This window comes from Euprymna scolopes, chromosome 9 (genome assembly GCF_053919585.1).
Source record: "Euprymna scolopes isolate OS-2025 chromosome 9, ASM5391958v1, whole genome shotgun sequence".
NCBI classification, from domain to species: Eukaryota; Metazoa; Mollusca; class Cephalopoda; order Sepiida; family Sepiolidae; genus Euprymna; species Euprymna scolopes.
Window position 1 is genome coordinate 78882485 of NC_136490.1, and position 14042 is coordinate 78896526.

A 14042-nucleotide genomic window follows, 5' to 3' on the forward strand; every position below is an offset into this window, starting at 1 on the left:
CAACAGTCCTAGTTTTTAAATCATTAATTAATAGATTTCTCCTACGTCGATCAATATAAAACTTATGACTGAATTCAAATAAAATTTTCTTTAAAACGGTATTTTAATATATTTTTTTTTTTTTAAATAGGAATCACCACTTATCAAGACCCAGAGACCACTCGAGGATAAAGGTTAAGAATGTACAGTAGTCAATTGGACAATATAGTAATCGTTAGTAATGGAAATTCGGTAAATTTGTTAACTTAAGTGGAACAGCTCATCAAGAACTTGTTTACGTTGGACTTGAAGACAATCAGATTGTAGTCAGCTGGAAAGCAGGAAAACAGAAGACAGTTCCACTTCTAAGAAAGAAGCATTATTCATGGAATCTACATTTAGGTGGGGGGGGGGAATTATTGATAGTGTTTTCAGCTAGATGAGTGTTTCTTGTGAAAGTTTGGCGAGGGGGTACCACAGATTGAAGCACTGGCCATGAAAATAACAATAAAGAAGAGACAAACTCGCAAAATCTCTTCTGTGGGATAGAGGTTGCAGGAAAGAGAAAAGGACATTTCCTACGAGGCTACGAAGTCTATTTTGAACTCTATCAAGGCAGGACAAGTCCTTTCTAGCAGCTCTTGCCCAGATGTGCCAACAGTATTCCATCCTTGGACGTACCTGGTTCTTATATAGATAGAGAATTGCATCAGCAGTGAGATATCTACTGGATTCCATTTTTCCAGCAGCCTTGGCAACAGTTCCATTTCAGATCAGGAGTAAAGGTCAAGCCCAGAAGCTTGTCAAAATATGAGGCCTCCCCAAGAAGAGAGCCATTCATTTCAATTGATGCCAGATGGGGATCAGAACGTTGATGATGTAAAGATAGAAGCTTGGTTTTAGATGCGTTAAAAATAACCAGTCACTCCTTTCCCCATTGTACCACGTGCTCAAGATCAGAAGAAAGAGAATCAGAGAGAACTTGGCCGTTTACTGTCTTAGATGTGCTACCATAGATGGTAGTGTCATCAGCATAAATGTCTACGAATGATGTCAGGATGTGATTTGGAAGATTATTAATGTAAATCAGAAAAAGAGTTGAGCTCAGGATGGACCCCAGCATTAATACTGTGAGCTTGCTTCTGATTTTTGTCCAACTACTACTCTTAGGAACCTATCAGAGAGAAATGATTTAATAATTGAGAAGACATTTCCAGCTATGTTATAGCTGGAGATCTTGTGAAGTAAACCTTTATGCCATACCCTATCAAAGGCCTTTTATATGTCAAGAGCAATTGCCCAAGGAAGGTTGCCTCCTTCAAGAGATTTGTTAATCCTATGAGATATAACTGTAAGCACATCTGCTGTAGATCTAGCAGAACGGAAACCATATTGTGTGTCACTAAGAAGGTTATTTTTGCTGAGATTGTTGATTACTTCTTTAACACAGATTCCAGCAACTTACTCATGACGCACAGGAGACTTATTGGCCTGTACTGAGAGGGAGACGAGCGATCACCTAAATTCTTAAATACAGGGCATACTGATGAGATTTTCCAGGATGATGGGTAGCAATTCTCCTTAAGACAACATTTAAACAGTTTTGTAAGTATGGGCGCTAGTTCTGGTTGAAGTCTTTTGAGTACTATGATTGGAATACCATCAGGGCCGGTTGCTTTACTAGAATCAAGGTTTTTGCTTGGCAACATTATGTACAGATATTTGTATGTCATATAGCGTGTTTTCTGATACAGAGGAAATATTGGGGGTTGGCGACCTTGGTCGCAAAGGGTAGAATTAGCTGCAAAGTTCTTGGCAAATAGTTTGGCTTTGTCTGATGCTGACGAGATTACCTCAAGTTCATTGATGATAGTTGGGATAGAGCACACTTCTGTTCAGGATTCTGTTTACTATTTGCCAAAACTGGTGGGAACCAAGCCACTGCTCAGCTACTTTGGACTTGACAGACTGAGCATACAACTCTCTTGCGTTCTTTATTACTTTCTTACAATAGTTGCTGGCAGTCATGAAAGCAGCTTTAGTCTTCATACAACTATTATGTTGGAAGCAGTAGAAAAAGTAATTTCTGTGCGCAATGGCAGCAACACATTCTGAAGAGAACCATGGCTGGCTGTAAGGTTTTTGTTGGAACTTTTTCAAGGGTATGAAACAATTTATACCTGCAATTCACCATTCCATCAGGTCTGATACTATAGACCACATCCTTTTTAAACATGGAATGCAGAGGTAGATCTGATATAAATCTACGGAAGCTATCCCAGTCAGCCTTAGTGTATAGATATACTGTACGATGGAGAGATACGTCTGAGGACTTATTACATTTCATCTTAATTGATACAACAGAGTGGTTGGAAGATCCTAGAGGAGACAGAACGGAAACTGTTCAGTTTCCGTTCTGTCTCCTAGTTCAGGGCAAGTTGTGAGAAAAAGGTCTAGGAGACTCGCATACTGGCCCGTCAGTGTCGGGTACACGGGTGGGTTCGTGAACAATCTGAGTGAAGTCATAAGCAAAGGAGAAATCATGACAGAACCTCCCCTCACCATCAGTCTTGTTTGAGTGGGTTAACCATTCCACATTGTGAACATTGAAGTCTCCACATATGTGAATGTTAGCTGAAGGATAAAATATTTATGTTGCGATTTGTATATTTCTAAGAAATTGCAATTTAATTCTACCTCTTAACAATGAAACACACCACCATGGTGTATCTGTATGCAGTAGAAGATTTTTTGAACACACACGTTTTACGTCTGTTCATATAAATACTCGACATGGAAATTCTACTAGTCGATGACGTTTCATATTTTTAATAAATGAAAAGAAATGGCCTTTACCATGGAATTTGAACAAAACACATGCACCTTTCCAGTCAAAAGTTAGAACATCTTGAAGCTGAGGCTTTCTAGAACAAAAATAAATCAAGATAAAAACTTTGTTCAAATGGTATGTAATAGCTAATATATTTATTTCTATTGTTATAAAATTTGAAAGAAATGTGTTAAGAACTTTTTATGTGCGCATCGATAGAAATGATAGCGAGCACCGATATTTGATTGTTTTTTGAGTGATGTATGTCACGAGTGATGTGCAATGTCATCATGTAAATTCATAAAACTTTTGTTTACAAAATGGCTTACAGCAATAAAGTAAATATTTTTAATGGTACTTCTGTGCCTTAGTGCCCATTTTTCCATGAGTCGCATTTGGCAACGCACGACAAAAAATAGAAAATGCTGGATTATAACGAGCAAGCCAAAAGAGAGACGCCAACTAGCAGACGTTAAAAACTGGAAGAAAAAAAAAAGGAAAAGTTTAACAGGAATAGAAAAGAAAGGCAGAGTTCCATCGTGTTTTTTTCAATAAAAAAGCACAAGGAAAATGAATCAATCCGGGCTAGAAATAATTTGTAAATCTACAGAAAATGTCCTTGCGCTGCTAGCAACAGAGGAGATGCAAAACAGGTCGGCGAAAGTGCATAATGAAGAAATGAAACAAACGATTGGAGGTGCACTAATGACCACTGCAGACAATGGACGTCATTGCGCAGTGGCACCTTTTTTGAGAGGTCCTATCTGCTACCTACAATTATACAAATTATATATTTGTGAGTGTTCGAAATGGCAACACACAAAAACCTCCGGCTAGAGTGCGATATCGGATTGGATCACAATTTCACCGATTGGAAAAACTTCCCGAGGGAAGACTATTTAGGCTCAGGTCACACAGTGAAAGTTGGAGTCAGTTTTCTATAGACGAAAACAATGTCAGGAGAGTCGTAAAACTGCTCTGGGTTTTCGGAGGGATACGACCCTGATGAAAAGGAGGGTTTTCTTGTCACAGTCCCAAACTGTAAATCAGAAACCCTTCTTCCGTTAATAAAAAAAAAAAAAAATTTTTTTAAAATACATACTGCCATGGACAGCAATAGTTTCCAAAAAAAACTTATTACCTCCCCACAAAAGAAAAACAATTGCCTAAAAGATAATCAAAGCAGTACAATGTTTGTAATTCTTATGATCGGTTTCTGTTTCGTTCTGTTTTTTTTTTTTTCTTTTATACTTCACTTGTTATATAGTATGGCGGTTATTTTTTTCCTTGGCTCGCTCATTATAATCCAGCATTTTCCGTTTTTCACTGCGCGTTGCTGAGCGTGACTCACGTAAAAACAGGCACCAAAGTGCAGATTCTGTTACTGTTAATTAATAAATACTTTAATTTTATTAAAATTGGTTGATTTCCTGAATTTTGGCAAATTTTTAAATGAAGCAAGTGAAGTGGAGGTCTGCAACTCTAAAACAGTCCTCCAAATTTCTGAAATGTTTTATTTAGAAACCCATGAGGATAAGGGGTTTTGTAACTATTCTACACTTTCACCTAACAATTTAGTAAAAATTTATGTGTACTAACATTATTTAGAAACCTATTCTTAACATGGGGAGGGTATTTTGTAACTTTTGTACTTTCACCTAAAAATGTAATAAAAAAAAAATATTGTAAAACTTGGGGTTAACTTTATAGCATTATAAAAATAGCACTGTAATTGTTTTTTTGTTAAAACTTTGTTTTTGTTTAATTTTAATTAAAACGACTTCACAAAACTATTTTTTTTTTTTTACTTAAGTAAAAAACGTTTTTAAATGAGTTAAAACACAAACCACTTCTCCAGTTAAGTAAAAGAATAACTTATCTTGCCTACGATAACATTTATTGGGCGTTTTACAATCCACAGAGGTGTGAAAAAGTGGTCAAAATAATATATAACAAATAAATGTTACCTCGATAAATTTTTGATGTTGTAAATGTTTATTCTGATAAAAAAAAAAAGTGTGGAGAGTTACATGAGAAGAAGAAAAAATGGCCACGATGTCTCTAGAAATCTTTGAAGTCTTGACGAAGACTTAAAAATAAAAAATTATATAAAATAGTCAAAACTAACCTGATAATTATCACAGCAACTTAAAGGTGTTTAAATGAAACTTAATTATGCTAATTAGTTTAATGTACTTGAAAACAATTGTAATCTGTACAAAATTTTCTTTCATTTGAGATGCTACAAGTTATATTGCGTTAGTAATTTCTTTGAATCATGTTGTAGTGGCCATTTTGGATTTCCTGGTCACCATCTTGGATTTTTAATGTGATAATGACAAATGATAATATCCATCAGAATAATACTTCCTATGATAAGGCCTTACTATTTTTCTTAGCTGTTTTTATATTTCTACTTAAAGACATTAAAATGAAACTAAAATATGCTAATTAGTATGCTAATTAGTTTATAAGTTACCAAGTGAGATGGTTGTAAATACAACCATCTGAATTCATTACATTGTAATAATGTTCAAAATTTCATAATATCTTAAAAAGATCTGAAGATATAGCTTTTTAAAGATGAGTTAGTCTGTAACTTGTACAAATTTCTTACCATTTTCAGTCACAAGCTTATATGCATTTGAATAGGACTGACTTAAGACAGAGTGTCCAATGAATCATGCATTTTTTTATTCTTTGAATAGTCATAACTCCAAGTTTAATGGGCCGATTTTAAAAAAACTACAGATATATTTTCTTTATTTTTTATGCTCTTTTCAATAATGCTTGATTTGAGTTTATTCGATGTAAAGATGGTGTGGTATTCCTAAATTAATTCATTGATAATTGTAAGCAATTCAGCTAATAAGCGAACAGACTAAGAATGAAGGAATGAATTGGCCTATCCTCAGGATTACTGTAATAAATATTGTCCATAATGTAAGAGATCAAGAAAAAATTGAACTTTTCCCTGCTGTTTTTACTCAAAATTCCTGAACTGTTTGGAAAAATCAACCAAAAAAGATCTTTGTTACATTTCCAAAACTGTACCATGATCTAACGGAACATCAAATGGACAAATTAAAAGAATTTTTTCGTGCCATACCGACATGTAACAGTGGAAGCAGTAACAGATGAGAGAGAGAGATTATGCTGAATTGAATGTATGAAGAGGCAGCCAATGGAATGAACATACATGGAGCAGAATATGAGTTTCATGTAAATCATCCAGATTGTGCGACCACAAGGCTACACGAACTGTCAGAGAAAGAGGTGAATGCGATTAATGTTGTCTACAATCTACTCTGCAAAACAATTGTTGGATACATTTGGACATCAACCCGCTGTGGCAAAGTATTGCAACAAGTCTTTCATGGCACAAGGGATACATAATGACTTTGGGCTGGTGAACTCAGAACAATCAACAGGATACTCAAAAAGAAAGAATCTGAATGGATAGGTGAACAAATAAAATTAAGGACATTGCGGATTCAGAAGAAAATGGCAGAGTCCCAATCTCAGCTTAGCTACACAACCATGCGCGTCATGGGGTGGCATAGCAACAATGCCGGATGAATTGGAGTATATTCTCAATAAGCATACCACTTTGGAAGACAAAATAGTGAAGACATGAAGCTGAGAAGTGCAACAATCCAGAAATCTTCAATATTATGATCCCATATCATCAATGACTCGAGAACCTGATCATTTTGTTAGGTGACAACCATATTGCCACCTCAGAATCTTCTTGTGAAGAAGGAAAGAATTTGATAAATTTAGTAAAAAAAAAAAAAGGAAAACGGTTCCTACAACAGTTAAGGTGAATGAGATGCATGTTGTGTGGCTGTAGGAACCCGACTGATAAGCCTATGAGGCACTTCTGATACATTACTAAACAGGATAGAGAGAAGTACATTGAACACTTGGTAGGAGAAAAGAGTAGCAGTAACAATTATTGGAAGAACCCAGGAGGTAATGACCAAACCTTACCTGTTGAAGAATTACTTTTAGTAAAAGTTAATGGTGACTAGGAAGGTAAAAATATTTCTGGAAATCGTATAAGCATACACTATCATTTTATGAACTACATGCAAAAAAAAAAAAAAAAAAAAAAAAAAAAAAAACAATGCAAAATTGATATTTAAATATTTGTAGGAGGGATACTTTTCTAAACATCAGTGAAGTTAAGAAATAACAAGTGAAACATGCATGGTTCCCTGTGAGTGCACAGTGAACAAGACATAACAAAAATGACCAAGTTCAAGCATTTGCCCCCCCCCTATTTAGTCCCAAAAGTCTCCTGGGGACGTCAAATCCTAGCGAAAATGAACAACAGTGCAGTTTTAGGCCTTAACATATGTAAATTTGAGTTCTGCACCATGCAAAAAAAGAAATGACTAAGTCCATTATTTGCCCCCCACCATTTAGCCCCAAAAGTTCCCAAGGCCTTAACATATTTAAATTGGAGTTCAGCATCATGCAAAACTGCTAAATAGACAAACACAGAAAATTTTGGACAAATATGGTAAAATAGTCTTAAAAATGGAGTGTTTTTTTTATTAGCCTAAAAGAGTTATCGCGAAGTATAAACAAACAAAATTATATAGAAATCAGTTTGTTACAACTGATCAGATAGTTTTATAAAAATCCAAGGCATCAATTTTTTTTTAATAAGCACAAAAGTGTCCATTTTAGCCATTTTAACCCGAAAGGCAACCACAGTTTTCCCAGAAAATCCGTTTCTGTTACTTACTCATATCATGTTTAATGTTTGTGCAAAATTTCAAAAAATTCCAACGCGTAGTTATTGAAAAGTGCGGACAGACGAACGGACAAGGGTGAATTTATGGGACCAAAAACGGTAGAAAAAAATTAATTCAAAATTTGTGAACAATTTAACAACTTTAGCAAAAAGTTTGTTTTTTATATTTTTAAATAGGTGGGCAAAAAATACTTGATACTTTTCCAAACGTCTTTTTGTTAGAGTGATGACATTTCTTTTAAATAACATTTAATTTTGTCTTTGTCGTAATTCTTGTAAAATTTCACAATGGGTGTCAAACGCCCTGTTAACAAAAAGAAAAAAAATCTCCCTTAATCATACCCCTAAGTAGGAGTGGCAAGCCACCTCCTAAATCCTTCTTTAGCCCAAACAATAACGCTAAGTCGAAGTGGCAATTCCCCACCAAACACAATTCCTTTGTAAGCTACATATAAGCATAAAAAAACAAAATCTTTCTTCAAAAGAAAAGTGCACATGATTTATCTCCCCTAAAAAAAACTGTCCTAAAACGCTAGAATGGTCTCCAAATGGTGAATTAAATTACATTAAATTTATATGAAACCAACCCCAACTCTAAATTCTAAAACTGTTTTTGTTTTGTGTCTATCAAGTTTTCAGAATGTTCACACATAATTTCCATTAACCCAAAATCAGAGTGACAATGTACCCACCCTCTCATAATTGCACAAAGACCCTCTAAAAACTACACACACAATCGCCTTTTAGAAATTAAAAAAAGGTCCAGGATTTATCTCCCATAGGAAAATAATGGGTCAACTGCCCTGAAACGCTGGAATGGCTCAAAGTGGGAAATCATTTTACATTAAATTCTAAAATAATACTTGTTTATCTTTCATTTAAGTTTTTCAAGGTGTTCACACAATTGTCTACAAAGGTAAAATTGCATATTTTGAAGACGTGGTCAGATGGGGGTGGGGTAATGCAAAGTATTAATCTACAATAATACCAAAGAAATGTTGCAATATATTCATTTTAACCAATCCTACATTTCGATTTCAGTTTTTGGCACATAAAATGCATTACAACTAAACTTTGAGTTCTAACTTCTTTTCTTTTAATAAATAGATGGCATTTTTAAGCAATCGCAGCATATTTATGTGCATTTACTGCAGATTATTTGGAAACCATTCATTTCTGGAGATTTTCAATAGCATATTCAGATTCCTTGCACAAAAATACACTTATATGGCAAATTTCATTGCTTAGTTTTGTGTTTTAACAAAGATAACATTTTTACTGAAAAAGGAGTGTAAAAAATGTGACAAAACGCATATGGTCTTAAAGAGGGGAAAATATCCAAATGTGCAAGGCACAAAAATAGTTATAACTTCCTTAATTTTAATCAGATTTAAAAAATTTTTAAAGATTTTTTCTTAACTTATCAAGCTTTTTCCATGTATGCGATATTTTAAGCCATTTTAATTTTTCATGTGAATTGCTATAACAAGGAAAATTTGTCATTTTGTCCAACAGAAACCCGGAAGTTAATTGTTTTATGTGTTGTCTGCTTAAATGTGATGTTTTTCTGGATATACACAGCTATAGGTCTTTTTTCATAAAATTACAAGCCAAAGGTAAGACTTTTACTGCTATATTGTACTTGACATGATTGAACCAACACTTAAACAAAGTATAATGTATATTTGTATTGACTTTTTTTTCTTTTTTTTTTTTCATATTTAATTTGTCTGTTTTTCTTTTCTATTTACTGTCATTGTTTTTCATTTTTTTGTGATGTTCAAATGAAATTTCGCCAGTGTTATGGAGTATAAAATAATATTTATATGCAATTTAAACTGATCCTTCTGCAATTAAAAAATTACGCTGAATTAATTTCATTTTACTAGTTTTTACTTGCATTCAAGTATCGAAAATTAGTGCCATACCAAGTTTTATAGGATTTTTGAGCATGTCAAGGCAAGCAAACAACTTTTTTGGTTGAAGAAATTCTATTATGTTTTGGTATTACTTTATTTTTGTCAAACATACGACTGCTACCTGCCAAGAATTATTTGAGGGGGAAAAAAAAAAAAAAAAATGAACCTGTTATTGTGACTTTCTTCCAAAAAAAAAAAATAAAAAATAAAAATAAATAAAAAATAAATAAATAAATAAAAATAAAATTAAATTTATATAATAAAATAAATTTATATATTTTTATAAAATTATTATTTATATAATAAAATAAATAATAAAATAAATAATAAAATAAAAAAAATAAAAAAATAAAAAAAATCAGTTTCCCTTTATTTTTATTCTAACAGTTCTTAATGTTTCGGCAGAGAGTAGCAAACGCAGTATTTTGAAAAACAATCACTTCCAAGAACTATCACAATTTTCCCCTATTAACCTCTTTACAGAAGTTGACAATTTTTTTGACACGTAAATTTAATATATATACAAGTATCATTTGATTAATATATACACGTATCAAATGGTACTTGTTTACTTTAAGACATTTAAAAAATGAAAATATTGAAAAAAAATTATATTGTACATACACGTTATGGAATCAAGTTCTCATAAAAAGAAAAAAAAAATCATTAATTTGATCAAGTATTTTTTACAGAGGAAAATCAAATTTAATGAGATCGATCATATCTCACCCTTAATTATTTCGCTGACGAGGAGGGGATGCCTTTAAACGAAAAAGGATTTAACAAAGGACAAAACGAAAAAAAGGATTTAAAAGGGGCAGAGAAACTCTGTAAAATTGGTGAAAGCAAAATAAAAAAAATAAAATATTTATCCAGGTATTTTTTCTGCCCATATTTCACAATAATCTTGTCAAATTTTGACAAATTTGACGCAGTTATTCAAATTATCTTGCTTGGCGCCCCCTCATCCTCCATGAAATAGGCAAGATGGCAAAATACGATCAATCTCATTAAAAGTATATTTTCCTCAAAGGCCTACTTCACAAGATTTCCAGCTATGGTATGACTGGAAATATTTTCTCAATTATTAAATCATTTCTCTCCAATAGGCTCATAAGAGTAGTGGTTGATGGGCAGAAATCAGAGGCCCACAGTATTAATGCTGGTGTCCCTCACGGGTCCATCCTGGGCCCAACTCTCTTCCTGATCTACATCAATGATCTCCCAAACCACATACTTAAATCACTCATTGAGATCTATGCTGATGACACGACCATCTATGGCAACACATCAAAGGCCGTAAATGACAAAGTTCTCTGATTCTCTCTCCTCTGATCTTGAGCGCATGGCACAGTGGGGGAAGAGGTGGCTGGTTACTTTTAATGCATCTAAAGCCAAGCTCCTAACTTTACATCATCAATGCTCTGATCCCCATCTGGCATCAATTGAAATGGATGGCTCTCGTCTAGGAGAAGCCCCATGTTTTGACAAGTTTCTGGGCTTGACCTTTACTCCTGATCTGAAATGGAACACGTACATCAAGTCTGTTGCCAAGGTCGCTGGACAAAAGGTAGGATCCTTCTACCGCTCCAGAAGATATCTCACTGCTGATGCAATTCTCTATCTATATAAAAGCCAAGTATGTCCAAGGATGGAGTACTGCGGCCACATCTGGGCAGGAGCTGCTAAAAACAGCCTATCCTGCCTTGACAGAGTACAAAATAGATTTTATGGCTTAGTGGAGGATTGCCCTCACAGAAGAGACGTTCCAAGCCTGTCTTTGTTTTATCGTTATTTCCATGGCAAGTGCTCATCTGAGATCCAATCTCTGCCCCCTCCCTCGCCAATATTTCATGAAAAGCACCTGTCTAGCTGAAACCACTGTCAATATTTTTCCCTACTCTTTATCTGTGCCTAAATGAAAACGTAGATGCCATGAACAAAGCTTCTTTCTTAGAACTGCACGCCTGTGGAACTATTCCGTTTGCCTGTTTCCCATCCGACTACAATTTGGATGTTTTCAAGTCCAACATAAACAAATTCCTGATAAACCGCCCCCTTAAGACACTTTATCAAATCTCGATTACTACGATATTATCCCATTGATTACTGTACACACAATAACCCTTATCCCCAAGTGGCTTCCGGGCCTTGATAAGTGGTGACTACCATGTATAAAAAAAAAAAAAAGTTTTTGTTTTTTTTTGTTTTTCAAAATTTTCATTAAATGTCTAGATTAAATAAAACAAGTACCGATCAAATATTGGTAAATGTGTAGTTTAGCGGCCTAAATTATTTGACAGACAAAAATTATAAAAACTATTATATATTTTATATAAAACATTAGATCCAAAGGCTGAAATAAAACTAGAAAAAATAAAAAAATTCATTTTTATGATTTTTTTTTTTCATCATCTTTTATCTTTTATTAGAATAAATGTACGATATTCGAGGCCGCCGTATTGCTTTTAAAATTTGGCCTTTCTAAGGTTTGACAGATTGGCCTTTTTAAGGCTTTTTTTATGGAATCCTGTTTTTGGCTGCCGTATTTTTTCTGTAATGAAAGAGCGTAAAAAGGGCCAAATTTGGCCTTAAAAAAGCCAATCTGTCAAACCTTAGAAAGGTCAAATTTTAAAAGCTATACGGTGGCTTCGAATGTCGTGCATTTAGTCTAATAAAAAAATGAAAGGAAAACTTTTACGACGTATTATAAACATTCCCAACCTCCCCATGTTAAGAACGGCTTTCGGAATATCCCCCCAAACTCGAAAGCCGTTCTTAACAGGTTGGAATGGTGTTTATTCTGCAAGCCAGGTTGTAGAAAAAAAAAAATGAAAAAAAAAAAAAAAATGAATTTTTCTAGTTTTATTTCAGAAAACCAAATCATTATAAAAATTATCAAAATATAATTGTAAAGACATTTATTGAAAAGTCTGCGTGAGAAAATATAATTTTAATAAAACAATTTATCATTTTTTTTTTTTTTTTAAATTTATTCGTACTTCGGTCATAGTTTAAAATACTGATTTCTCCCTCTGATTTTAACGACAGGTGCCTGGAGAAAAAAGAGAGAGAGAGAAAATGGCGTCTCCATTTTCGGCGATAAACTGTAGAAGTACCGAAAATACACGATAGTTAACAAAGTACCCCCTCCTCCGGTGTTACGAATGGGTTTCTAAATTAACATTATTGTTGTGAACTGTAGAAGCACCATATTTTGAATTAGTTTTCTGTAAGCTATATATCCAGACAACACCGGATTTCTGCTAGTGATACTTTAAACTTTATAAATAAATTTATTTAAATAATAAAAAAAATAAAAAAGACTACTTAATTGGAAGACCGAAATCAATATCCAAATGGTGGTATATAAAAATTAAAACTACTTCGTTCGATTATCATTCGAAATTTGAAACCGTAATTTAACGATTAGCTATGAATTTATTTGCAAAACAAACTTCTTTTTTGACAAGTCTGTTTACTAACTTGTCTATATATAACAATAATATTGTTTTATTTGACATGTCTATAGATGAAACTATTTCTTTTTGTCGTTTGCTTTTTATATATATATATATATATATATATATATATATATATATAAACAACCTTCACCCAGAAAAGGATCCTATATTATGGTGTTTACGAAAGAAAAGGGGGGGGGTAATTAAAAAAAAATAAAAATTAATCATTAACCGATATGCTGGACGACCAAAAGCAAGAACGACACTTTTTTGAAAGAAGCCGTAACACTAATGGATTTGTACGTTTAAAAGCTTTCAGTTACCTCCCTTGCTTTGTGTTTTTTTAATAAAAATTATAAAACTAGTTCTAATAATTGCTCATAATTTTAGGTTATGAATGAATGTAATGAAAGAGAATCTGTGTCTGAAGTAGTAATTAGGACCTAAAAATATAGAAAAGTATTTTGTCAATTTTTCTTAAATTTTATAGGTACTGCCTATCTATTTCACCGATCTCCGAAGAAATTCAAATTAAAGCAATAACCAAATTTTTATGTTCTACAAATTTACTGAACTTTAACTCGATTAGAAAAGCAGTTAAATACCAACAGCTAATAAGATAGTGATTTTTCACATTCGAAATTTAGAAAAGAGCAATGATCAGAAGTCTAATGTCATGAAATGCAGTTTATCTGTGTAAATAAAGTTTTTAAAAATATATAGAAAAGGTGAGACTTGTTTTGATTTTTAAAAGTAGTCGAGTAAACAATTCATCAGAAAATAATGCAAATATTGCCAACGGCAACTATGATATACATTATTATACTAGGATTCTTAAAATAAAATAATTATCTTTAAAAATGAAAAATGTCTAAACACTTACCTGAATTCGTGGGTCGAGATCTTCGTCCTCTCCAATAGACAACCGCCGCTCACGGTCGGCCATGTTTACATTGACGCCAATATGTAGTCTCGATCCATATGTTATTAACATAATCATAAATATATATGAATATATATTTATATAAATCAGTTTTACATAGAAAATGCATTAATTTAATTTAAAACAAAATTGAATCTTCTAT

General features: G+C 33.2%; 1 protein-coding gene across 2 annotated transcripts in view; it reads right to left on the reverse strand.

Annotated features, from left to right (window-relative positions):
* The window catches only part of LOC145284721 (uncharacterized), a 251056-nt gene extending 237075 nt beyond the window's left edge, over positions 1-13981 (reverse strand). Inside the window, exon 1 of one of the 2 annotated variants that reach the window (XM_080133643.1) lies at positions 13841-13981. In XM_080133643.1, the coding sequence (XP_079989769.1) occupies positions 13841-13957 (117 nt within the window). In that variant the 5' untranslated portion in view covers positions 13958-13981. The remainder of the gene's footprint in view (positions 1-13840) is intronic. The other variant, XM_080133642.1, reaches the window with a different exon arrangement.
* Between the last annotated feature and the right edge of the window lie 61 nt (positions 13982-14042).